The sequence below is a fragment of the Centroberyx gerrardi genome, chromosome 12, assembly GCF_048128805.1.
Source record: "Centroberyx gerrardi isolate f3 chromosome 12, fCenGer3.hap1.cur.20231027, whole genome shotgun sequence".
Lineage (NCBI taxonomy): Eukaryota > Metazoa > Chordata > Actinopteri > Beryciformes > Berycidae > Centroberyx > Centroberyx gerrardi.
Window position 1 is genome coordinate 6,007,309 of NC_136008.1, and position 26,429 is coordinate 6,033,737.

General features: G+C 43.0%; 1 protein-coding gene across 1 annotated transcript; it reads right to left on the reverse strand.

Moving 5' to 3' along the window:
* Window positions 1-604: 604 nt before the first annotated feature.
* Window positions 605-26,429, reverse strand: ube2e2 (ubiquitin-conjugating enzyme E2E 2). The gene is made up of 6 exons (XM_071924380.2): window positions 26,297-26,429; window positions 24,487-24,670; window positions 23,264-23,314; window positions 9,901-10,033; window positions 4,974-5,121; window positions 605-1,467 (listed from the first exon to the last, which is right to left on the reverse strand). Exons 2-6 carry the CDS (start codon window positions 24,660-24,662, stop codon window positions 1,370-1,372), a joined length of 606 nt encoding a protein of 201 aa, XP_071780481.1. The 5' UTR covers window positions 24,663-24,670; window positions 26,297-26,429; the 3' UTR covers window positions 605-1,369.

Genomic DNA, 26,429 nt, shown 5'->3' on the forward strand with positions numbered 1-26,429 from the left:
AATTGTTGTGAAATTGATTTCTTGACCCCGCAAACACACCCTTAGGATTTTAAATCAAGTCTCTATCTCTGTTAGTTTCATAGTTATGGCTAAAAAAAACCCAATCATTGTCTCCTGGTGGAAATCACAGATCTGGAACGGCAACAAAATCTAATAAATAGTTCCTTGGCCCAAGACCTATCATGTCCACCAAATGTAATGGAAATCTGTTAATAAGTTTTTGAGATAACCTGCTGACAGACAAACAGACGAACTAACAGGGAGGGAAACAAAACCTCTTTGGCAGAGGAAAAAAAAAACTACAAGATCAAATTTGGACTCGCTGCAGCCAAGTTATGGCAAGAGCCCATGACTTGGCATTCCCCAGTTGACGCCCATGTCTGATAAGAATTTTATTAGCCTAAATTGAGCTTACCGTATTTGTCTATAACAGTAAAGTTTTATAATCAGGTCTGTGTGTGTGTGTGTGTGTGTGTGAGAGAGAGAGAGATATTAAAGCAGTCCTAAGGTGAGAGTGGGAATCACTGACTGGGTGTAAATGTTTGAGGCTGCAGGCTGTAGTGAAACAGGAAACTCACAGAGACAGAGCACAGCAGTCTCACAAGCCAACCACAGTGTGTTTTATTGGGTGCTTCAGTAATACAAGTGCACAACAAACCACTCTGCAATTGCAGAGGTGGCGGGTAGCCAGTAAATATACAAGTCCTGCCTCTTTCACAAGCAGACCTATACTTTTGTGGTCTGCCTCAAAAGCCTTTGAAAAAATACATACAGTACAAACAAAACCAGAGGGAGTTGAAAAGCATGAAGGATCCATTGATGCAAATCTTCCTCCTGTTCCATGCAGATAACATATCGATGACAAATACAAAAAAAACAACATAAAATAAAATAAAATAAAAAAACACACAAGGAAAAAAAAAAAAAAAAGTAAAAGCATATATTCTGCATGTTTGTTCCAGGTGCCACTAAGAAAACGAGATTACATATTGTATAGCTGAAGGACAATGCGTATGATAATTATAATATTCTTTTTTTTTTTTTTCTCAATACAATACTTCCAACATTCAGATATTGGAAAATAAAAATCCCAATCTACTCTTTGTATAAAAAAGAAGCTTTCAAGTCAACAAGGAACAAAGGACATTTTCTTTTTTTTTTTTTTATACACAGAAAAGGTAGATAAAAGGTTTGGGGAGGAGGAGGAGGAAGAGGAGGATGAGGATGAGGAAGAGGACGGGAAGGTATACCGTTGCACTTAGTGAGTGTGCTTTGACAGACTAAGGGTGAGAGAGAGGTAGAGAGAGGTACAGTGAGGGGGGAGGGGGGTGGTAAAGGAGGGGAGGGGGGGCGGTTAGCGGCTGGGAGTCTATGTGGCGTATCTCTTTGTCCATTGCTTGGCTATTCTGTCATGCTCTGTTCTGTTGGTCAGGTATTGTGTGGCGATGCTTCCCACCAGAGGGTCGGCTGAAAGGCACAGAGAGAGAGAGAGAGAGAGAGAGAGAGAGGGGGGCTGGGTGAGTCACTGTACAGGAAACCAAAACCAAGGGTCAAGGGTCACTGGCAGGCACTTTAGGTTCGGCACAACGCTCCGCTCACCTGCAGCATGTAACAGCAGGTTCTGTCTTACCTGATGCACCACTTCAACATGAAGGTGAAGTTGGGGTTTTTCAGCTGAGGAGGGGGTTGATCCGCACAACAGCATACTGCTCCAGGACAGTTGTTCACAGTTATACACAATGTTTCGACCTGTCTTGGTCTTGGTCAGGTGTTTTATCACACCTGACCAAGACCAAGACATGTCCTGAAGCAGCATGCTGTTTTGCGGATCAACTTTTTACTGATGAGACTGGTGGAAAGCTTGCACTTTGCCCAGTGTCCTAAACATTTTATCCTCTCAGGCCCAGATTCACTAAAAAGGTTTGCATGTGTTATATCACAAAAAATGACCGAATCAAAGAGTCATGCTGCTCACTAACCGTGTGTGATGAATAGAAAGTGTGTCAAAAAGCGCTAGACAAAAAGATAAAACTTCTTTGTGCCTGTAATTGCAAATCTCAATATTTTTCACATCATCTATCTACTAATTCGAGGAATCTCTGTGAGTGAGTGAGTGTGTGTGTGTGTGTGTGTGAGAGTGTGTGTGTGTGTCCTTCGCATATCTCGAGAACCGTTCGTCCGATCTACTTCACACTTGGCGGGTGTATTGCTGGGGACCCAAGGACGTGCAGTGTCGGATTTGGTGCAATTTGGACACGCGACACGTTCAATATTAATAAACTTTGACTAAACAAGCGAACAGCGAGCCGCTCAGCTCTGTGTTTGAGTGCAGCGGGGGCTGTTTGATATAAACACTGTCACATCACAGCGGGGCGGGGCTTCAGGGCTCTGACTGGCTGAGCGGGAGAAAGGCACGCGCCCCGCTCAGTTAAACTGCCCGAGAGAGAAGAACAAGCACACACACAGGAGAAAAAAACAGAGGCGGAGGCAGTAAAACTAGCCAATAGGTGCACAGACACGTTTGATTGGCAGCAGAATCAACCAATGGAAGGCCGTAAACTGCTTCTATGGTTCAAGCGCAGTTTAGTCTCACTGGTGAAGTTTCTGTCTGGATTTAAACCATATACGTCTGTGAGTGTGTATGTGTGTGTGTCCTTCGCATATCACGAGAACCGTTTGTCCGATCTACTTCACACTTGGCGGGTGTATTGCTGGGGATCCAAGGACGCGACACTTTCAATATTAATAAACTTTGAATAAACAAGCGAACAGCGCTCTGTGCAGCAGCGGGGCTCAAAGCAAATGGGCACTGCACTAGTAATATTAATTTGCAGGTGAGGCCGTGTAAATCAAGATTGCACCCAATTCACTAATAATTCCCCAAACCACGTCCCAGATCAGGAAAAGTAGCATAAAGACTTTGTGCAGAGTTTGGCTGTTCAGAATGGCTGCTGTCATTGCTGTCGTTGCCTTAAAGTCAGACAGGCAAGAGAGAGAGTTTTCTGTCCTTGAATCTCAGTTCAGATCAGAGAACGCTCCAATTATAAAGGGGCTTTAGGGCACAAGGGTGCCACCTTGGTGGATTAGACTTGGAGCTGAAGCACTCAATTTGGTCATGCAGTTGGTGATGAAGGGGCTGTTTGCCTGTGCAGCGCTCTTTTCCAGGGTTTATTTGCACCACTTGATCTGCATACATTTCTTAGTGAATAAGAGGAAAACTCTGCGCTCTTAGCTCAAGCAACTGAGGTACAAATTTTTTAGGTTTGTGTATTTTCCCCTAATTGTTCCCTTCTAAAAGCTGCTTACAACTTAACCGTAATCTCCCAAGACATAGCATTTGCAAGTTTGAGCACATGGTTAAAGTAAATATTATCTTTGTTACAGGCATGTGCTTTGTAAGTGGAAATTATATAACCGTCCATGCATCACCCATCTGTGTTGCTCCAGACTCCAGTCTCTTCCATTCCCTGCCTAACCACATCGAAAACAACTTGCAGAGATATTATACTGTGAGGCGTTACATTGGTTTGTTTATGAAATAGGGATAAAGAAATCTGTCAACTGTTGAAGCCACTCCTGTAGAATATATACAATCGTCAGATGGAAGAGTGTTTTCCTGGATTATGTTGACTGGTAGGAATCTATCATGCCGGCTGAAACAACAGCAGGTTCCAAACAGGGAAGAGTTTCGCTCCAAGAAGCAGCTACAGCCCTTGCTAGCCTGAAGGACACCCGTGGCATTAATTTTATTACGGGCACATCCAGTCGACTTGATAATGACATTGTCCCAAATGCAGTGGCATCAATGATCATTGTTATTCAAATTAAAAGCACAGACGATCCCCGGGGAGCAGCAAAGAGAATCTGAAGATTGAGGTAGAAGAGTCAGGGAAACGACTAGAAAACCACCGTCACTGCAGGACAATTTCCACATTTCCCTGACTGGATTCTCAGCTCCAATTCATCATACAGGAACTTAAAAGTGCCATAAGTAAGATTTCCCGTAGCATAAAATGACCACAATATATCTGCGGGGGTGGATAGGGTTTTTGATCAATACCAATGACTCAACGATTACTTTGCCAGCTGCTGAGATTTCTGGCTTTCAAAACTCACTTTCTGGCTCTGCTCTGTTTTAGAAAACACTCCGCTCACCGGCTCGAACCGAAATGACAAAGCAGGTTTATTATTCCAGTATCTTGCATGGTGATATATTACCGCTTCACTGGACGTTTCTATTGGATCTCTGCTCTAATTAGCTAGCTTCCTCATCTCTATTGTGTAAATGTTGTGAAATACAGGCCGCCGTAACCTGTCCCAGAGACCTGTCCATGTTGTTGCAATTCCTGTCGGCAATAGAGCTAGAAAAAAGTCATAGCTTACATAATGCCCCTTTAATAGTCTTGAATAGGGCTGCACAATTAATTGAAAAACATGGTATTATGGTGCTAAGCCCAATTTCTGGCATATAAATTAATTGCACATAAAAAATTAAAAAAAACTTTAATTGTATTGAAACAGAGCAAATCTTAAGCAACATCTCAGTTTTTCATTAAAAATGTTTCTTGTTTGCTGAAAAATGAAAAAGATTGAAACATCTGTGTCTGTATACTGTATTGCAATTTATATCACAACTGCAATATTCAGCAAAAATAATTGCAATATGATTATGTGTCAATATCGTGCAGCTCTAGTCTTGAAACATAATTCTGACAGCATTGAGGTTGATTCATTTTCACTTCAATTCAAGTCAGTTCAAAATCTAAAAAGAAACTGCAACTGATACAACAGTTATTTCTTACTAAGTCGGACAATGCTTCTCAAAGCTTTTTCAGCGTTTGAAACGCGGAGGAAAATCCACTTCCTGAACCGAGTGAATTGAGAGTGGCACGACCCCGGCGCCGGCTCACTCCGCCTGACAGTCCATCGGTCTGCGTGTCAGACGGCCCTGCAGAGCGATGCTGACGTCTTACCTGGGTTGCAGTCTGTGAGCAGGGAGCAGATGGACAGCAGCACCTTGGAGATGGTGAGGGCGGGGCTCCAGTTGTCCTTCAGGATGTCCAGACAGATCACCCCCTGGCTGTTGATGTTGCAGTGGTAGATCCTCGTACGAAACGTTACCTGGAGACACAAACACACCGCGGTTCAGAGTCAGAAACACAATCTCTCTAATCGGCGAATACGATGAACAGAGAGGAATTTGTCTTTGTCTGGAATTTGCCAAATCCAGGCATCACAGATATAATGGTGTTTTTATTATTTAGTCGACACTAATGGGAATTACTACCTAATAGAGACCTAAAAGAGAGAATATTGATTGATTGATATGATTCACAATTGTTATTTATATGCCCTTAGACAGTCCAATCAGTACTTTCTAATTTATCCAATAAAAAAATAAAAATATTATTTGAAAATAGGTTTTATCATACTTTATATTACCGTGCAGTTCACTGTGATGAAAATCTGTTTTTATTATTTTGCCTATGTGATTTTGCATATCAATGTATAGGTCTAACTATCAGAAATAGTTATACATTAATATCAAAATCATTTCTTATGATTGTGATATTCATTTTGTCCATTTTGCCGAACCCTAATCTTATGTGTGTCTGAGTTTCCAGAACTGTACAATACAATATTGAGCTGAAAATAAACTCTTCTTAGTCAAGATCAGTATTTTCTGTTATACATATTTTATACTCATTGCCACCTTGCAGTATAAGATCTCTCAGAGAGCATTAATGAGCAAACTAACTGAACATTTATTCATGATCCTGTTCAGTATGCATTGATATTTAAGGAACAGGTGTTAATGAGTGTGCGAGTATTGTGCTGGTTAGATTAAAGTTCACAAAATAATGATTGTTAAGGGTATAAAATACTGTTGGGAAGAGACGATTTAGCGTCACCTAATGATTTTATATCCCCGCCTTCCTGCTACCACGCATGATGAAGTATCGACAAGCCGTCCTACTGCAGCAGTTGGGGGTTAACTGCCTTGCTCAATGGCTCCTTGGCAGTTTAAGCTGAGGGAGGGGAGAGATTCTTTTCATTCTCTTTCCCCACCCAGATCTTCCTGGCCAGTGTGGGACTGAAGCACTGGGGTGAATTTCCAGAGATACGACTATATTAGCTTTTTACAGATCCATTTGTGTTACAGTGGAAAAAAAAGCACAAGTGGGTGTAAACGCTTAATCATAAATTCTAACAATCCACAAGGTCATGTTCCCATTCATTACCAGTGTAGCAGCTCCAGCGAGAAAAACAGTACAGCAAGACACACATGCAAACAAAACTAGACACACAGAGGCATTGCTAGGGGGAGAAGCTTGTAGAAACACAAGTGAAATCCTATTGCATAATGGAAAAGCCCTTCGCTCCCACCCGTCCTCCACCTCCCAGCTTCTTGTTGCCACATAAAGCAGCTAGTGGTTTTTCGTGTTGAAATCCCCGCCTACATTTTAAAACGCCTCATCAGCTCCATCGCTACATGTCAAAGACATCTGCAGGCTCACAGAAACCAAATCCTCATGTTGTGCACATATGGCAGACTCTTACACATGACATAGACTCTTACACATTACATAGAGCCAGGAGCACATTACATAGAGCATTATATATACTCTTACACATTACATAGAGAAATCACACAATTTGGCAACCAGCATCTTCGAGGGTTTCATCATCGAGGGTGCTTGATGGAAGTTGTTTTGGGATGTGAGACGGTTACTGTATAACCTTTTCCACCCAGATCCGATGAAGTCAGTAAATTATATTGAAAATTGAGTAATTCCGCTGCTATTGTAGGTTGTACCATGACATGCAGTGTATAAATTAACAGTTTCCAAGCTCAGTAAGAGGAAGAGGTGTTTCAGACAGCAGCTGTGCTGGGCAGGGCGGGAAACTAACAAAACCAAATGATGGTGAAGGTTTGGCTGTGGCCGGTGCTTTAACCTGTTGCTACCACTTTGTCAGGCAAACCACCATCACTTTTAGCATAATTTCTATCCATTTGGCTGGTACTCCAAATTGGCTCGTGAATTAGTTCCTTTTTAGCATTTAGCTGATGCCGTTTTCCAGAGCGACTTACAATGAGCACAACAACGAAATGAGCTTCAACTCCTAAATTGCGATCACACACTGCTAAGCCACACTTCACGTAACAAAATATCCCCATGAGATTTGAATGATCATGTAAGACCAAGAACTACTAGGATGTGAAATGATTTTTAAAAATTCAGACAAGAGCATATTAGAAAGTAGGTGAAGTCCTCCTCAGATGTGGAAGAGATGGGTGTGACTCAGGGAGGAGAGCAGGGCTTTAAGTCTCATGGAGATGAGTTTTAAGCTCACAGTGGAAGATAAAGTGCAACTCTGCTGCTGGGAGTCTGCTGTGTAAGTACAGTAACAGCCTGCCAGGTGGGGAAGCTTGTGATAATCAAGAGCCAGCGGTGAGACACGGAGGACCGTTTGAAAAGCTGCTATGGGCCTTTCACTTCCCTTTTCCCCTAACCCTCCACATTACATCGATATATCAGCATCAGTAACAGTATAATGGGCAGGTTTAATTGCCCCACTGAGGCCCATTTAACACTATCTGTCAATGGTGCTATGTGTATGCAGCCACAAACGCACACCCCTCTCTAATATGAAAAGACAACTCAAATATTTGTTGTTTTTTATGACCGATTGATCAATTGAAAATATTATTTACTACTTCATTAAATCATAACCTTTTGTTCCCAGACACCCTCTATGGCATTTCTCATGTTATACTGAATTAGACTGACCAACAGAGGGCAGCATGGTGTAAAATCGAGGAACCACAAAAGAATAACAGTTTTGACATCACTTTAAATATTGGACTCGTTCTTCATTACCAAGTAACACTCAAGTGTAAATGAATTTAAATGTCACAAACACCCCACCAGCAAACTGCACCCCCCCACCACGCAGCGACCTGCAGCATTTAGACTCTATTTTTACCTGGATTTGCATAGAAACAGTGCCCATGTCACACATCCTCAACAAACACACAAACAACCTACCGCCGGGCTGTTTATAACGGCTTGGATGTGAGCTTGACATCTGTTTGGTCGTGACACTTGACACCGCTGTTTGGCCCGCGCCAATCACCAACATCTGGCCCACCTGACCCCGACCCTCCAGAGGAAACTTCTAATGAGCCTTGGCATTCCCAAAATCGCACAGGACAGGACGTTATAAATAATACCCCTCCACTGAAACGCATCCACCTGGCGAGCTCCAGATTTTTTAAAAAGCGAGAGTGGGGGCGGGGGGGGTCTGGATCCAAAATTCCCAAGCCTCGGGTCTGAGCGCATTCAGCACTGAGCTTCATTGGAGCGTTTCTATTGTGAGGGAGTGTATGGCAGCTACGGGGCGATGGGGTGGTGTTGGGGGGGTGGGTTGAGGGGTGGGGGGGGGGGGGGGGGGGGGGTTGGCTGCAGATCACAGTGTGTGTGTGTCGGAGGGGTAGGAGGTATGGGTTGGGGGGGGGGCGGAAACACTCAAGCCCTCTGGCTACAGAAAGCCGGGCCGGAGCCTGTGGATTTGTTTGAGTCTGCTGTCAAACACAGAGCTGGTGGTTACACAGCACAAAGAGTGAGAAACAGGGAGAGACGAGAGAGAAAGAGAAAGAGAGAAAGAGAGAAAGAGAGAAAGAGAGAGAGAGAGAGAGAATGAAGGCCAAGTGAAAGGGTAATCGGGTGCACTGCGGACCAAAGGGAGATTGGCCCTGACATATTCTGTGTGTTCAATAATGACATCCACTCAACTTCCCTAAAATGATCTGCAGAGAAAAACATATTAAAAAAACCCCAGAAAAGTATTGAATTGGTCTGGATTTGGCGAGAACTAGATCTCTACAAAATAATAGCAGCTCAAATCACAAGAGTTCTTCCCAAACAAAAATGTAGAGTGCAAAAGTGCTAAGCAAGCTGTAAAACAGCTGTGTCAAATCGCATAGAGTCCCGCCACTGAGAAACTACCACGGCACCAGATTTGATATAATGTGCTGTACTAGTGTTATACTGTGTTTTTCATGAACTGGTACTTCATTTTGTAGTGTTTCACATCATTATATTACCGTCAACTTGCATAAAAGTCACACTTGCAAACTGAAGTCTTACAAAAACTGAACTCTGCCAGATATTTTTACCAGAAAATCCTGCTCCAGATAACTTTAAATAGTGATACGTTGCGTTCTGACAACCATGATGTTTTGCTGCTATCATGCCAGAACTGAAGGACTGTATGCATCAGCAAAATTAGAAACTTTTTGTAGTTTCAGCCACCCCTCCTCAAAATGACTATTAATAGCGTTTTGATAGAACAAAAACATCTACAAAACAGAATAATTATTGTATCTGAACAATTTTAGGTATTGTTTCATGTTAATTTTAGGTTATTTTACTGATTTTTTTTAGATATTTATTTTTTTGTACCATGGTATTGTTAAAGGAGCAATACAGTGATAATAAATGTTCCTACTCAGTTTTTCCCAGACTTCAATTTCTTGACTGGATTTGAAGATTTTGATCGATATTCAAACTGACACATCCTGATAGTAGCTTGATAACGACTGTCCAGCGCTCTATAGCTGAAGATTATTCTTCACAACAATAATCACATGCGAAATGACGTGTGTGTGTCCATGACTACAGGAAATGTGCGATCATACTGTATGGGTATCAGTACAGCCCAACCGTTGTTTCTGATTTTTCTAGACCTTTTGTCCAATTCCCAAACTTCTCCAGATCTTAAAAATGACCAAACACACTTTCCATACGTTTCCAGACCTGTGTAGGAACTCTGGATACTCGGGTCAGGTATCCAAGCATCCAACTGTGTCAACACTAGTGTCTACTGGCTGCTGACCTTGGGGGGTTTGAAGGGGTAGTCGGGTGTGAAGGCGATGTCCAGGAAGAAGACCCCTCCCTCGTACACGGAGCCCGGCGGTCCCAGGATGGTCGACCTCCACTCGTAGATGTTGTCTCCTTTGGGGCCGGCGCTGGAAAAAAAAATTGAAACAGAAGACATGTTAATATGTTAATCAGCGCAGCACACTGGAATCGACAGCCTGGTGTTAAAACTGCCAGCGGGCGGACAGAGATTTGGGGGAAAAAGAGCTGCTGAGGCGGTAAATGCCGGGTTCTGACAAGTTAATGACGGAGATTTTGCGAATGCTCAAGCTGTGGAGGTTTCAGAGATTTTGGCCCAGGCTTTTTTAGTGGGAGATTTGGCTTATCTTTCAAAAAGGTTTATACTAGATTACCGGCTATTGGGAGTTGTTGCTGAGAGTGTTGCTGAGGCAATTCTGACACATTGACACACACATACCAAAGAGAGTAAAATACTGAAATCCTGGAAAAGAAATGTAACCGTGTTAACTGAATGAAAATCAACAATCTGTAAAACAGAATATTACAAGAAATACATGACAAGAAAACAGTTACTCAGGGTATATTTATAGGGCATCCACTGCAAAATGATTTCATCTCCGTGGCCTATTTTTACTAGATGAGTAGTTATGTTGAATGGAGGCTGAAGGTCACATCTGTTGTATAGGCCTGGTAATTAATGCCATTTCCATATTAAGGACTCCCTCCCCCACTGTTGTTTGTGGTAAGACCCTGGGCTGGCGCAGTGCCAGGAGGAGACCGGGACAATGTCCAGATCACAAAGCCCAGGACAATGAACAATCCCTCCGATTTCATGTAATTACCGGGCATAATCTTTAACGCCAACCCAAACCTGCTGGCGGATTGCTTACAAATGTGTATGCGGACTGCCTGAAACACACTTTTCCTTGAGGCTGTGCTATCACTGCTCACTTTTATTTAGACATAAACCAATAATCCGACACTGAGATGTTCTGACAGCGGCCATACAGCAAACTTTGTAATAACCTCAAACAGCAAACTGTTAAACAAGCGTCTGGCTCCATGCATGCCCTTGACAATGGATCATTCTCCATAAATAGAAATTAGACATTAGATGTTTCCTTCCTCCTTCAGTGTCACACATGCAAATTTCCACTAATCTCCTTTGCCACTCTTTCACACTGCCCCTCTCCTAAGCCTTCTTTAATTAGCTAATTATGATCACTGCTTCTCTAGGGAATTACTTAAGAATACACTCTGTCGATAAGGAATCCGCAAATCTGGACTTCTGTTGTTTCAGGCACAAAGAAAAAAAATCTGATGGATTTCTTTTTTGTAAGAGTTGTAAGAAAAAAAAAGAACAAAAGCAAAGCATGTGGAGGGACCATGCTGGATGTTGCCCATTATTTTCTGCAATGAACCAAATAAATGCTGAGATGGTGCTTCAGTTTGTGAGGGGGCTGCTTTGGTTTCGAGCACAATAACTACCAGTGTACACATGATGTGTATTTATGTGCTGTGCAAAGGACACAAGTTGTCATCTGTGTTTAAGGGTGCGTTCACACAAAATATTTTTGGAGCGCTTTATCCAAACTGTGGAGCCTTAGGTACTTTAGTTCGGTTTGTTTCGGCAGGTGAGAACAATGGTATTCTAATTCGGGTGGCACCAAATAACCGGGATGTCTGAAAATGCGAGTCTTGGTCCTCTTCCAAGTGAACTGCAGTGCAGTTTGGTAGGAGTGAGGACATAATCCAAACAAACTACAGGAAACGACCCCAAAACATGCAATTTAATGGGTATAAGGAGACAGATGTTGACATCTGATAGCCAGCAGTTTCTGCTTGGAAAGCCTAGCAGAACAAAATGAAGTGAGGGCAAACCGCAGTCTGGACTTTGTTTTATTTTTAAGATTATTTTTATGGCATTTCTGCTTTATTGGACAGTACAATTGAGAGAGACAACAGGAAAGTGGGAAGAGAGAGGGGGGTGACATACAACGAAGGTCCCAGGCCGGATTTGAACTCAGGACATCGCGCCCTAGCCAGCTGAGCCACCAGCATGCCTCTTCTTCATGTGTTCTTAACTGGTATGAGCACCAGTGAAAGGTAAAAGAAGAAAGGTAAACTACGGCAAAGAGTGCTGACAAGTCTATTATGCTTAACTGAAGCTACAGCGACTAGAATCGGATTTGTTTCGACTGCTGCCCGCTGTCAAAATCTAACCTTGTGGGATGACAAGTTTCCAAAACTCTGTCCAATAAACGATTCCTTATGACTTTTGTTTACAGTTCCTGATTCGCTTGTAACTGGCCAATGTGAACCTCAACAAACCAAATACAAAAAAGTAACAAAGTAAACTTTTGCACTATATTTCGGACCAAAGAAAACAAACATAAGGTGTGATCGCACCCCATATGTTCATATGTTAGTCTATTTTCCCTGCAGTTGGCAACATTAGACAGACAACTTCTTTTCCCTCTGATCTATTGCTCAAGGCAACGTTCCCTCCATGAAGCTTTGCTTGCATTTCTGTGCTGCAAACACCTCAAGGTAATACTCCCATTATTGTCATGCTATTCAGAATCTTCCCTGACACCAAGGTAAAAGAGAGAGCAGGCTATTCCCTTTTTCAAGCGTCCCCAATAGAAGCAGGCGCTCGCCTCCTTCAAGGCTGATGAGTTTGTGGCAGAGATAAAATCGACAAGATGGAAAGAGAGATGAGCCGGCATGGCAGAGGTCCTCGCTCAGCACACAGACTGCTGTAGAGGATCTGACAACCGCACAAGGGCTGTGGGTAAAGGCTAAGTCAATAGCTGAATGTGCATGCCACCGCTGGCCGTTGCTTGGAGACCTCCTCCCCCCACCGGCTCGGGGGTTCATGTGGTGCTTTGTTGCAGCTGGTTGAGAGCCAGCTCATTCAGGATCTGACAGTCTCTCACTTGGCCATTAGTTTGGGAGAGGTAAAGCGGTGTGGCCATTGCAAGAAGCTCAAATTGAATCAGGGACAGCCAGATCAAGACTTCCGCAGAATCATAGCATCAGCGAGTCTTTGCACGAGATCCTATTCACCCGGCTTAAATTAATGCGAGGCTAATGGCAGGAGTTAAATGGCTTATGATTCCTTGACCCTGGTAATAGCTATGTAGAAAATGATGCTCTGCAGCTGACATATTCAATTCACAGTAATTGGGCAGTCAAGACATTTCATAAATTACAATTCTGCAAGTGTAACTTTAAACCGACGGGCTCATTTCGTTATATGCCATGATATTCTCTCTTGCTGGGCATGGCTGCAAACTCCTCGTTGGCGCTTTAAGAAACTCTGGATCATTGAATCTAAAATGTCAACTCACTAAAGGGGTTGCAAGAACAAACCCGCAATAATCTAACACCCAGCCCTGAAAACGGCGCAGCCTCAATTAGCCAAATGTTACTCCTCAAAAACCAGAGCGTCACTCCCCTCTCTCTAGCTGTGGAAAAACACTGTTCTCTTCAGCCCAGACAGATCTGCTCTGCACAAATACATGACGTTAAACAGTGCCGGTTATGAGCTTTGTTGTAGGCTGCAATAATACCCTGTGTGTGTGTGTGTGAGTAATGCTACATCTGCAGTATATGTCGGCCGAACGCCTTGATTCAGTGAGTATTTGGGTCATTTGTTTCAAGGGTCTGGGATGCATTAGTGTGCGGGTGTCCGTGAGAATCTTGCCACTGCCCTGTCCTCCGAGATTACGCTCATGTGAGAACCCACTTCGACAGCTGGAGCGCTTCCTCCGCAACAGAACACCAAAATAAAACGTTTTACCACTGATTCACGCTGCTTTCATACTCTGAGGCTGTGTGAGGTTTGCCTGTTCCTTCTGAAACCGTTAACCTCAGTTTACATTTTCTCTGACGGTTCATCTTTTTCTTCTGACATTGCTTCTTTTTTAACAGAATCAACAGTTCAAAAAAAAAAAAAACAGCCAAGGAAGGCGGTATCGACATCAGCTCACGTAGTCGGCACGTTTCAACAGTCATAAAATAGTGTTTGTGGTACCTGTGAGGGAGCAAGTAATTGCATCTCGCATTGATCTTGCTATGTGCTTCGCTTGAACAAAGGCTCGTCAGTGTACACAGGAGGACAAAGATCGGACGCTTTGAAAGCAAGGGAAGCGGTAGGAGCATTTAGAAAACACTGTCTTCATGGAAAAAAAAAAAAGGAGAACATACCACAGGCCTTCGTCTTCATTCATCCTCTCCATCCCAATTCTCCGGTTACTGAAACCTATCCAAGCTGCGTCCCATAAGTAAGGAGAGCAGTAATAATTTCCATATATATTGAATGACCTTTCCTTCCCGTGATACAGTGCAGTGCGCGAGACCAGGGTGTCCTTTGCCCCGTTTAATCATCTATATTGCCTTATTCCCTACACAGGGCAATCTGCAGATTGGTGCCAACCTGTGATAACCTTTATCTTGCGGCATGAGAGCCGGGCTAATCTCGCAAAATCGCTAACCTATCTTGCAGTTATTGTCAGCCAAAGCCAATTCCCCCAGACATCAGGGCTCGGGTTAAGTTGATGAAGGAGATGTAGTTAAGAGATCAGCCTGTGCCACTCACTCGTTCAGCCGATGATAGAAAGGGAAGCCTCGGAGATCCACTGTAAGGTACAGACCGACAGAGTTCAAAGACTGTAATCAGATCTACACGGCAGGGGGAAAAAAAACACATTGTTTCTTTACTAGAATGTTGTTTAACCACATCTCAGATATCCAAACTGATCAGCTGCTGAGATAAAATTTTGGGCATTTAGCTGACACTCTCCAGAGCAAATTGTAATGACTGTAATGACTGGTAGAGTAAACTTAAATTCCTGCAACGAAAACCACATAACAAGCAGGCCCTATTAAGGGAACGCAAGGGTCAGGGAAATGGCAGTAACAAATGTTCTTGTGTGCTTAAAATGATCGCGTGTGACAGAAATAAGAGCCTGACAGAAAAGGTCATTCAGATAAATAATATGCCATGAAGTCATTCTCCTGACCACCGTCAATGAAACAGCTCCAGGCAGTACATTGGTAAGGCTTCAAAGACTAGTCTTGGTTCTGTGGTTTCTTGCCATGGAAGAGACTCAGAAATACTAGTTGGACAGTCCCATGCGCTAAAAACAACTCTAGCATTCTTAAATTAAATGATATTCTACTTTAAATAGTCAGACCAGCCTCTATTGCTGTGGAGTTCAGATTGGCAGCAATCCACTGAAAAACTATTCATTAAAAAATGATGCAGAGGATAGTCAGTGAAGTTCATCCTTTAATGATTCTTTTAGTTCAGTTGGTTAGGGTTAGGGTTAAAATATAATGCTCACAGGGACGTGAGAAAATCTGTCAGTGTCGGTGGTGAGGGATCTGTTAAATTTCTGGCCAGCGTTATCTCACAGATCCAGCTTTGACATGAGCCGTTGCACCCAAAAGAAATGCAGACATATAAGGCAACAAGGGAGTAAAAATGATGTTCTTTCTCCTCTTTTCTTAGTAAAAAGGGTCACGAAAATTCACGCCCCATCAAAGAAATGTCAATGTTTTCCCCCTGCAGCTGATACTGATATTGATTCTCCAGCACAAAATTATGTTTGACTAAATTTAATTCCACTAACAAATAACTCAAAGATACAATGATGGAAAATGCTGCAAAAATGAGTTAATTTGTATGGCAGCCTTCATATATAACAGTTGCCAGTCTTTGCGTTTGCACCCTCATCTGCATGAGTGTTTATGTAAATGAGGTTCAGTGAATTTCCTTGTGGATAAGGAATGAATATACTGACAAAAAAGACGGTTTAGATACCCACCAAACATATAAATGTGCACGGTGCAAGCACTTGAGCAATGCCACCAAGCACAAAACCTCAGACAGGGGAGCGGTACAGTGTGGTTACAGGTAAAAACCTGTCAGAGCCGGCCGCCACAGTGAGAGGCTGATAAATAAAACAGAAAAGTAAATCAGTAATTGAATGTGAATCAGTATGTTTTGGAGCTTGTGAATACCGCCATGCGCAAATAAAGCCATTATCTGCATTATTCGCCATTCCAGCTCATTCCCCCCCAGGCACTTTTTTTCCTAATGGCATAGTCATTCAGTTAAGATCTTCCATTCTATCGGCGCGGCTGCTGTGGTTATCAGAACAGGAACTTTAATGAAGCAATCTTCTTTCCCCCTGACCGTGAAAGAGCCCCAAGACCAATTACTGCGTAGCTCAACAGCCGATGTGACACCTCCTTCCCCCAGTCTCTTGTCTTTATTGTCTCAAATGACATGGTTTGTTTTTTAATCAAGCCTTTTATTGTTCATCTGTACAATGAATACCGCAATTACTGACCGGACGGTTTATCCAGCAACAACCCCTTTTCGAGGGAAACGGTTGAATATGTGTATGCATGGTTTCCAAGTCGAAAGGGAATAGCGCAATTCTATTCCCGCAAGAAGGCAATTTCACATGCTGGGTTCAATCAATCTAAACAGCAGTTGGTATTGAACTGAGGAAGTGTACGTCGAGAGAGCGGTTTGAAGAACTGGCCTTTCTTTCAGGAAGTTTCTCCTCACTGGGGTTTACACTCATGTTTACAATGCTGTAAATAAAGCAGGGGATCTGTTTATTATCCTCAGCCCCCCTTTCTAATTCGGAGGTACACAGATTTTGGCGGGGTAAGCAGTTTTTCCTCCCTGCATCTGAGCTGCTGCCTGCAGCCAGCTTCTTGTGCAGTGCAAATGTTTGCCTCTGGCTACAAATGAATAATGTAGAGCATATACCATTACCATAATACACAGGCTTTGCATACATGAACGACACAACATCATGAGTCATAAAAATATCACTTAGCCCACAGAGCATTGCTGTGTACTCAGGGCAAAGGATGACACTACAAACAATAAAACAAGCCTTAGTAACAGCAACAAGGACCTCATGCCCTAAAACTACAGGTGCAGAATTTGGCAAAGAATAAAAATAAAACAACATTTTTGTCTTTTTTTTTTTTCTGAGATATGAATTGCAATAAATGTGGACAGTAGCTTTATCTACGCAATTTCTTTCAGTGCATAAAAATGTAACGATGTGCTAACAATGTGTGGGGCTAATTATTAACATTTGCTTTGCTTGAATAAAAGAAGGGAAAATCTGTGCTGACATGTAACTTGATTTGTAGGCCAAGGACTCCGACAACAGCACAAGAGCACTGTTTCAGGAAAACAAAGCTGCCTGAAACAGATCTGCCTCCGAGACAAAACTGCAGCCTCTCGCGATTTGTAAATTGAATTAATCGATATTGCGATTTTAATATTTTTAATTTCGTAGCCCTGCTCCAACCTCCATTCAGCCATGATTAGAGAAATGTCTTTTCAGCCCCCGCCACCTCCACAAAAGCACTCCAGGCAGCCATTTGGCCTTGTGGCCAAGGGAACGGACTTATTACCAAAAGGTCAATGATCAGAACGAGCTGAGCTGCCAGATCCGCGGTAGAGCCTGATGCTCCATTGGTCTATTCCCTTGACACCGCATTAGCCCCGAGGTTTGCAGGTATAGAAATGTAGCATGAATTTTAAGCTAAGAGTTAAACAAATTAGTACAGAGAAAATGGTATTCCTTCAGGATGTTATTCATTGGTTATTTTTCATTTCACCAGTTATAATAGAATGTTAAAAGTGGTAACATTTCATCTTCCAGACAGCAAATATGTCATTAAGAGACTTTAAATCTTCTTGGCAGGACCTATTATTTCTGACTTTAGAGGGAAACCCATTAGATTTTGAGATGGCATCCCAGTCAAAGTGGTAATGGGATCTCAAAGCGATTGTTTGCTTGTGAGTTATTTGTGCGCTTGCCAAAAGATTCTTCTGTTTGCTTTCGTGTCAGCCGCAGATTACCATTCTGTCATTCTCAATGACCTAAACTGCTTCTGTGAAACCGGTTGTGTAATGGCAACACTCCACCACAAAATGTCCACACGCCGTGCTTCACGCTCGGTTTCCCCTCCAACCCATTAATAACGTTCCGGACAAATGTTTGCCAGAAAAGTACCTCGCAAATGAGGACATTGAGAATTCAGTGACACACATGAATCAAGACGGGCTCTGCTAGCTGTCAAACAAGTGCCGCGGTGGAAAGCATTAAGGATAAATTAAACACAAGACGATGTTCTGAGGTCTAAGGCGCAGCATATGTTACCTTCGATTCATTTCTTTTTTCCGCTCAAAACTTTGTTTGGAGAGAAGAGCGATGGGAGGGCAGATTAGGGTGCTTGGTAAGAAAATTGCCGGTTTCAGCAGATGTTTCATAGATGTGCAAGGGAGAATTTCTGGCCGTAACAAAAACAGCAGCAGCCTGTTTCTCTTTGTATGTAAGACCCTGTTGTTCTTATACCAGGGTAAGAAATTAATTATTGATCAGATTTTTTAAAAGGTAATTTTGGTCCTTTATTCTCTAAGATAATACATTTGCATTATAGTTGCAATTGTACCACTAAGATTTGTTTTAACTGGCAGCAGGCCTCACAGAAGAGGATGGAGTCGTTTTCCCCTCTCTCTCTCTCTGTCCCTAACCGGTCCATCTTCCACTCCTCGGCTGCTGAGTTTTTGGCAATACTGGTCGTTTTATTTTTTGTTGATGCAGTAGTTTTTTTGTGGGGTCAGTGGTTGCATTCATGTGTGAATAACTCAACAAACAATGTGAACAAGGTGAAACGAAAAAAGTTTACTCCAATTATCAAGGGCTTTTTTCTTTTGCCCCCTCATCTAATAATGAGTTTTGAAGGGCATTTTTTCCCCCCCGAGCCCCGTTAATTCCTGACCCAGCCTTGCATCTTGTTTCAGTATGTACTGTGTTACTATGCAAGTTGTCAATATGATTCTGCAATAACGCCATCAAGAAAAAATCCTGTACATTTATTCTACTTGCTAAAGATGTGTTCTCACTGAGGCTCTCTAATTATGCAATCTATGGACAGAGCCTTCACAGAAAGGTCAGGAACATGCCAGCGTATAGTCAGACACAGACAGTTGATAATAGAACAAGACATCGATTAGGGCTAATTTATCCGAGGTCAAACGCCGTCATCATTTGAATGGATTAGCGTGTTTTGTTCACTTCAAACTGACATCCTATCCCATCGCATCGAGATCCTACCCCGGGATAATTCACCGACGTTACCGTGCAGAAAGACAGTGATCAACTAGAATACCCAGGAGGCATTCTGGAGCTCATCCCCCCCCCTTTCCTCCGGTCCCCGTCCCTCCGCCCCCCTCATGAATATTGATAACCCTCCCCTGCTGTGCTTAATGGTAACACTGTGAAAAATGATGCTGGGTGTGTCACTCGCACATAATCCCCCCGGGGGCCGCGGCACAACACTAATATGCAGCCATCGCAGACGTGAAGATGATCCCATCAGCCACGACGAGAATTAGAGGTCAGAACCCACATTGACGAGAGGCTAGATTCTTGGTGAGACTTGATAATGGACGGAGATAGATATTCATGTTGAGGCCGAGAGCCGGCACGCACGTGATGGAAGTGACCAGCTGGGTGTTTTGCGAAGGAAACTATTCCCTCCAGCTTTCATGATGTCATCAGGGAGTGACAGCTCTGTTTTGGGCATCTTAAGGGCATTACATCACATCGGTTGTATTCGGGGGGACGGGGGGGGTCAGAGGGGGGCTATTTGTGCTAGAGGCCGGCCATGTTATCCAGCCTTTTTAAAGAGGAACTCGTTTACGTTGCATTTAAGGCATTTATCTGATGCTCTTATCCAGAGGGACTAACAATAAGGGCAACAAAACAATAGGCTTAAAAGGGAAAATCCATCCTCGGATAATCTTACACCGGTAGATATCATCAATTTGTGATGTTCAAAGCATTCCAGGAGTTATTTTGTGATGACGTGTGTAATTAACTTTTTTGGTGAACCCACTTTCCCTCAACCTGCCCCGTCTGTCTACAGCCCGCAGGAAACGAGCACGAACTTGTTTTTTTCTGCTATCAAACTGCGCTGAAAATATCTACGTTTGGCCAGTTATCTGTGGGAATAAGAAAAATACACCACCAAACAACAAAATGGGCCCCCGAAATGCCAGGTACATCGCCGGTAGCTGTTTTTCTAACAGTGTTGAAGTGTTTTGGGACGGATTTTTCCTTTAAATCCCTAGATCTTTGAATCGTCAATATTACAAGGAAGCAACAGTAAGGAGTACGACGGTCAGAGCCACAGCACACTGACGATAGATTCATCAAAAAAAAATCCCTGTGACTCAATGACTGCAACGACAGTGCATGATAGAGAGAAGTGATAGGTAAGGAAATAAAAACTGAGTAGAGAAGGTAGGAGGGAATCTTTTTCATGACAGGAATATCAGAGTAAGCAGAGGAGGCAGATGTGGGAGAGATGGGATATGATTCAAGGGGACAGCGGGACACGAAGTACAACAATTCTCCCACTCAATTTAAGAATTTTTTCAGCTAAACTATTTCAGCTAAAGCTCAAACTTGTGAATTTGTCAGGTGTTAAAGTGTAGAGCTGCTCCATAGAAAATACACTGGAAAAGATGGTGAAGATGACTGGGAAAGCAGATTTTCTGGGTGCATTTTTTTGGTTCAGATCTGACAACACTAGTATAGAAAAAATATGTGGTTATAAAATCTCAAACAATCTGTGGGTCCACAAATAAATTCAGCCACCCTTTCTTTGTCTAAGGAGCAGCGCCAGGCTTTATAGCTGATGACAACATAAATTTGAGTCTTTCTGGCTCTGGGAGAGAGTTATTATTCAGCAATATTGATTGGCCTGTGCTGGATCATAAGAATTGTTTCATTGAGTCATGTTCCTCTTTAAAGTGCATCTAATCAAAGAGCTTGTCCCAGTCAGAGCATTGCAGTATTTATGCCTAAATTGCAACTTTCAAGCAGGAGAAATACTACTCCTTTCAAATACTGCTTTATTTGCATCAATAGGTGTAAAAACGCGAGCTGCCTGTGCAATATACTTGAAGTGCATGACAGTGAGAATAATTGCTATGTCAAATCCTCTTGGGTTTCAACATGTTCCTATTCGTTTGATGCATGACAATGCCAAGGTGACAAGCGAGCTGTCACAATACTGTGAGTGAGATAAAGCTTAGAAACAAATTTAAATACTTGCGGCTTGCGTTTTCGAGCAGTGACATAGCACAAAAGTGCACCAATTTTGTTTGCAGTGCATGGAAATTTATTTGTCTCTTTAAAGTCCCAGAAGACATGAAAGCCAGAAAGCATTATTAAGTATCCTATTTATCAATACACAGGATTTAATGTAGCTGTAGCTTGTGCTATTAAATGAAGGTGAGGGTCAACGCAGAAAGCTGGCTTGGATGTTAGAGGAAAAGGAGTGGTTGTTTTTATTGGGGTTATGAAGTGGGCACCTGAAGATGTTTTACTGAATTAGATCCATAACACTTCCAGCTTTTACAACAGTAGACTACATCCTGGCGTCTCAAAACCACCTCCAGATATACTCGCTCTCAGCACTGATCTGCACCTACACTAAAAACACACAAAGCAGTCCTCTCCACCTTGCAGTGAAAAGCAGCGTGATCCAATCCACAGCCCTGTAGGTGATACCGAGGAGATTGTAGGTGATGCGAAGGAGACTGCAGATTTTAACTACACGATAAGCTCTGCAAATTCTCTCTGACCTGGACAGAGTGGCGAGGGAGTGTGAGGGCTCCTCACCGAGAGACAGATGAGACATAATACATCAGCTGGCCCCCAGCGCCGGGTGTTGAATGTACCGAAGTGAATCTCTTTAACACAACTCACTGTCCGCCTCCTGAAGGGGGCCAACAGGCTGTGACTCCATTTGTGGCGGGGAATGAAATGAATAACCTTTCAGGCTAACCTGGCCGGGAGCGGGGAGCGTGCGGCATACAAATGACAACACTGCCTTCGCCGTGTGCACTCATTCATGCAAATATGTAAATGCTGCCTTGATCGTTCACACGAGAAATTTGTTTTTTTGATGCATCTGACCCCCCTCCTCCCATCATTGTAACGGAGTACTAATCTATTTGGGTGTATCACAGAAACCACGTTATTAGATTTTGGTATCAATTTGAGTATGCAGAAAAGGGAACACACAGAAAGGATTATCTTGAAGAAGCTTAATTGTTTCCCAGGCAACTAGTTCCCCGCTAAGACGATGACTGTGAAATTTCTGCTAGCGATTATTTTACTTTCAAATGACTTACTCGTGTCCTCCAGCTAAATCCTTCATGCAAGCCATCCTAGTTTTTTGAGGGGGGCTTTTGAAATAGATTATTTAGAGTCCTCGAGGAAAACAATATCTCATTTAGCCTCCAGTACAATAACAAAACTAGGTTGTGAGTTGGAATGAAAAGGTTAGCTAAATGTTTATCGTTAATGATGGTGGGTTTCAAATGAGACCCAGCAGGGGTGATTAATTCATGCAATAAACAAGGCTGTCTAGGGTGTAGTAATTCCACATCACCAGATGAGTCACACAAAGCCATTTTCCTTAATCATTTTAAACAGGTGCCTATAAACAAACACAGCCAATTCCAAAATGGTCAAAAAACATCAACATCTCAAAATCTCATGGAGCACATCTCCCTCAAGTGACCTTAACCTAGCTAGGACCGGCCTCCATTTTCTGTCTTAATTTGCGTTGGAGTGCTGATTCAGAGGGTAATTAGTGTGCTGTAATAAACAGAGGCGTAATCAATGACAATGTCACTTTGTGTTATTTAAGTTAATATAGGCTGGCTCCTGCGCTGCATCCCAGAGGGATGCCTTTTGTCATGTCGGGAGTGACTGATGCACATGTGGTCTGCCACTCGCGAACGACCATATCTCTTCCTCAAAGGGCCGAGAGCCGCGGCAGTGCCACACAATAACCATTGTCTGTGGTAAATCCCCAGCAGAGCGAGGGGGAACCACACGAGAATCGAAACAGGTTTTAAAGTCACACTGCCGCTTATTTTTCTTCTTTTCAAAGCGCTCTCAAGTAGAATAACGTGATCTAAAATGCTGCTTTTTCATGCGAGGCTGCAGTATGTGTTATCAAGCATTTTTCAAAAGAGAACAACAACACTAGAATGGGCTAGAGTCACTCTAATCCACTTGAGATTACCATCTCAAACAAAACACATGGAACAGCATTATGGCAGTGTGGCAACAGAGACAAAAGCATGTACATTACAGCATGGCCTCTCATTTTTAGAAACAAGAAGCCTTGAAAAAGACACATTTCTGACATCTAGATTCATTCAAGCTTGAGCATCTGTACATAAAAGCTTAGTGTGTCATTAAAGAAAGATAACATCTCCTTACCTGCAGTTTGGAGGTGGATCTAGTGTTATTTCTGCAAGCTCTTTCTGAATCCTGGAAAACAAAGATTTTCATGTTTTAATCTCTGTTGGCAGGGCAAATCTCAAAAAGATGAAAGCTGAACCATTAGTCACTTCAGCAGTCCGTGAAGTCCATGTTTAAAGCTTTCATTGTAAAGAAGTAGGCTTGCTTTCTTCTAGTCTCAGCCATGTGGAGCCACACTACACGTTAACAACACAATAACAGTGATATACAGTGATATAGCCACTGAGGGTATCTTATATGTTTACTTCCATATATTACCATGCAAATTGTGAATTGGCTGTGTCATGATGTAAACAGTAATAAGGCTGCTGTTTGTAATCCATATGAAAAGCATAAAAATGTGGATTACAAAAAGACAGAGAACTCTTTTTATAACAATTCCAGCCCAAATACAATATTTGTCTTGGTGTTTCTAATGTTTTCTAGCTTTCACATTGGACCCATTTCATTGCCTGCGTGGGATACATAAAATTCTATCGAATTCAAAGGAAGATCAAGCAGAAGGAAAAAAACAAACATGACTGCACTGACGATTTATAGCAATTAAGCGTGTAAAATGATGATTCAGACTGCGAGGGGCGGCCAAGTCCAGATGCTGCTCCTATATTAACGTTAACATAAACACAGTACTTCAGACAACAGTGAGGCATCTCAACCTCGCAGCCCCTCGTCGTTCTGAAGAAGAGCCCGTAGAGGCTGCTTTAAGTGGAGCATACACACAAAGGGAGATGTTCATAACATCAATCGCCGTTATAAAAAGACTCAGTGGCCTCAGCCAACACTTTGCTCAACTGGTTGCATAATTCTGTCATCGCCTGCCTTTCTGAGAATAAGTGGTAAGACTGGCGGAGGTAAGTGGTGGTGGCGTTGGTGGTGTAGGAGAGAGACAAGAGTGGTGCAGAGCATGAGGCAAATCCATTGAAATGAACGGGATGGAGTGGGAATGTCTCTTTCAAATGACAGCAATGACACTCCGGTGCCTGGCTGTGTGAGTCGCCTCCTTTATGTGGGTTTAGTGTCATACTGAATAGCACGGATGTTTAGAGTGACAATGCCAGCGGGACTTTTGTCTTTTATATAACTTCACACCCCCGGGGCACAAAGGGAGAGGCCCTTTCACAAACAAGCCCTGTCTAAATGCCGCTCTCCAGAGCCAGATTCACGCTTTTTTTTTTTTTTACCTCTTGGCACTGGTTGAAAGTTTAGCAGCAGTTTTACTCGAAATCTTGGTCTCCTTCTTTTTGGGCTGTGCTTGCTCCCGCTCCTGTTCAGGTGGTACCGACTCCCTTTGTTCGATATCCGAGCTTCCCCCGCTGGTGCTGGGGCTGTCGTCCGGTCTCTGCACTTCGCTGGACATCTTGGGCCCTGGAAAATAGGCGGCAAGTTAACGTCACACCACCTTGATGAGCATGGAAAAGCAAATTTCCACTCCACTGGACAATAATGTTGATCTAACCTGAATTGCCCGCCTATGCCACCTCAGCAATATTGTAGATTTGAGGGATGCCAAAGTTTAGGGGGCTTTAATTTGATCAATGTGCAGTTGGACGTGCTTGAAGGCTAAAACAGGATAGGTTTCTTATTGCGGGATGTGATTAGCGTGAGGTGAAGGCAGAGGTTTATGACAGCCTACAGTGCTGTGAATTAAAGATGTAGGGCCCTTGTGAAATAGAGTATAACAAGCCATTTGCTTTAATCAGCTGATGAAGACAGGGGTGATAAATTAGGGCCTAGGTGTTTGGAAGACTTTGAGATGTAAGAGCCTTTACTGGCCTATTGCAAATAATCAATGGCCTGCTGCCCAGTGTCATTATTTCTGCCTTTTCTTGCACCAATAAAAGGTAAGTCGGAATAATAATGTAGTTTTGGGAAAATGTTGTGATAAACAGAGCCAATATAGATGGATGAAATAGCCCATAATAGCCCAGCAGAGTGGGATTTAAAAAAGAAAAAAAAAGAAAAAGTAATGAACGTTTCATCAGTGACAGATCAAAAGAGACACTTGAGAAGAAAAGACCAACCGTCACTCATCTGTGAAGAAAAGCACTGCCCTGGTTTTGTTTATGTCAAGCGCTCTTTGCGGACAAAAGACAAAATAAACATGCTGTATTACAAAAACAAAAAAAAGACAACTGACACGGATAGGGTATCTGATAGGGAAGCAGTTAATCAAAACGGTGAAGTAGAAGTGGCGGACAGCTCGCCTTTCCCGGGGGCGTTTCATGATGATAGGGACATCAACGGCGAAAAAAAAAAATAATGTACCGAGTCGTCAGATAGCTTAGATATCGACTCGCCATACATGATGATACAGGCAACGTTTGAGGTGTCAGATCGATAACGTTGAGATTACAGACCGCAAAAATAACGCCGAAAACGAGTTAAGATGTTTTTTGTGTTATCAGACATCACTTCACTGCTTGGTCAACCCGGATAGGTCAACAGTACTAAGGACAAAAAAAACACAATAGGGTCGAGTGGGATTGAAACCGAGCCGTCCTACAAAGCAATAATAACATCATTAGGAAGCTAGCGTTACAAGGCGGTAGGGGGGGCGAAAAGTAGGACCCGCGGTTAACGTTACTGCTGCGAGGGGGGGGGGGATTTAAAAAAACAAACAACAACAACACAAAAAAACACAGAATAGGCCTCGGCGTTTTAAACTCAACGAAAATACGCATAGAAGGCGTATCTGCCGGACTCATCCGAAACAGCCGACGAGGGCTGATGGAGGACGGTCGACGGCAGGGCCAGATGAGCAGCGGTGAAATGTGCGGATCCTCGCCGTTTCTGGAGTGTCCACATTGTGCGTTGAGAGCAGTGACCCTGCCTCGGCACAAAGGGAGGCTCGTCCCACACATCCCCCCCACCACCACCTCCTCCTCCTCCTCCTCCTCCTTCACTGGAAAACGACACTTTTCACGGGACATTTACTTACTTTTTTTTCGCGTATCTAAAGAGGGGACGGTTAAATGCGTGCGTCGATATTACCTGGCAGCTGGCCGTCGATGCTGTATTCCGCGTTGTAATCCCAAGGTACAAAAAAAGTATATCCTCACACGGCCGTCTGCTCGCTCCCGTGTCCTTGCTATTTAACTGGAGGTAGCAGCAGCAGAAAAGCGAT

Bases quoted from the DNA above. Each gene is read 5' to 3' on its own strand.
- ube2e2 (XM_071924380.2), bottom strand. From the start codon at position 24,662: ATGTCCAGCGAAGTGCAGAGACCGGACGACAGCCCCAGCACCAGCGGG. The intron at 10,034-23,263 runs GTAAGGAGATGT...TTTTTTTTCCAG, and splicing joins GATCCACCTCCAAACTGCAG to CGCCGGCCCCAAAGGAGACA. The intron at 5,122-9,900 runs GTCAGCAGCCAG...TTGTGTCTCCAG, and splicing joins ACCCCTTCAAACCCCCCAAG to GTAACGTTTCGTACGAGGAT.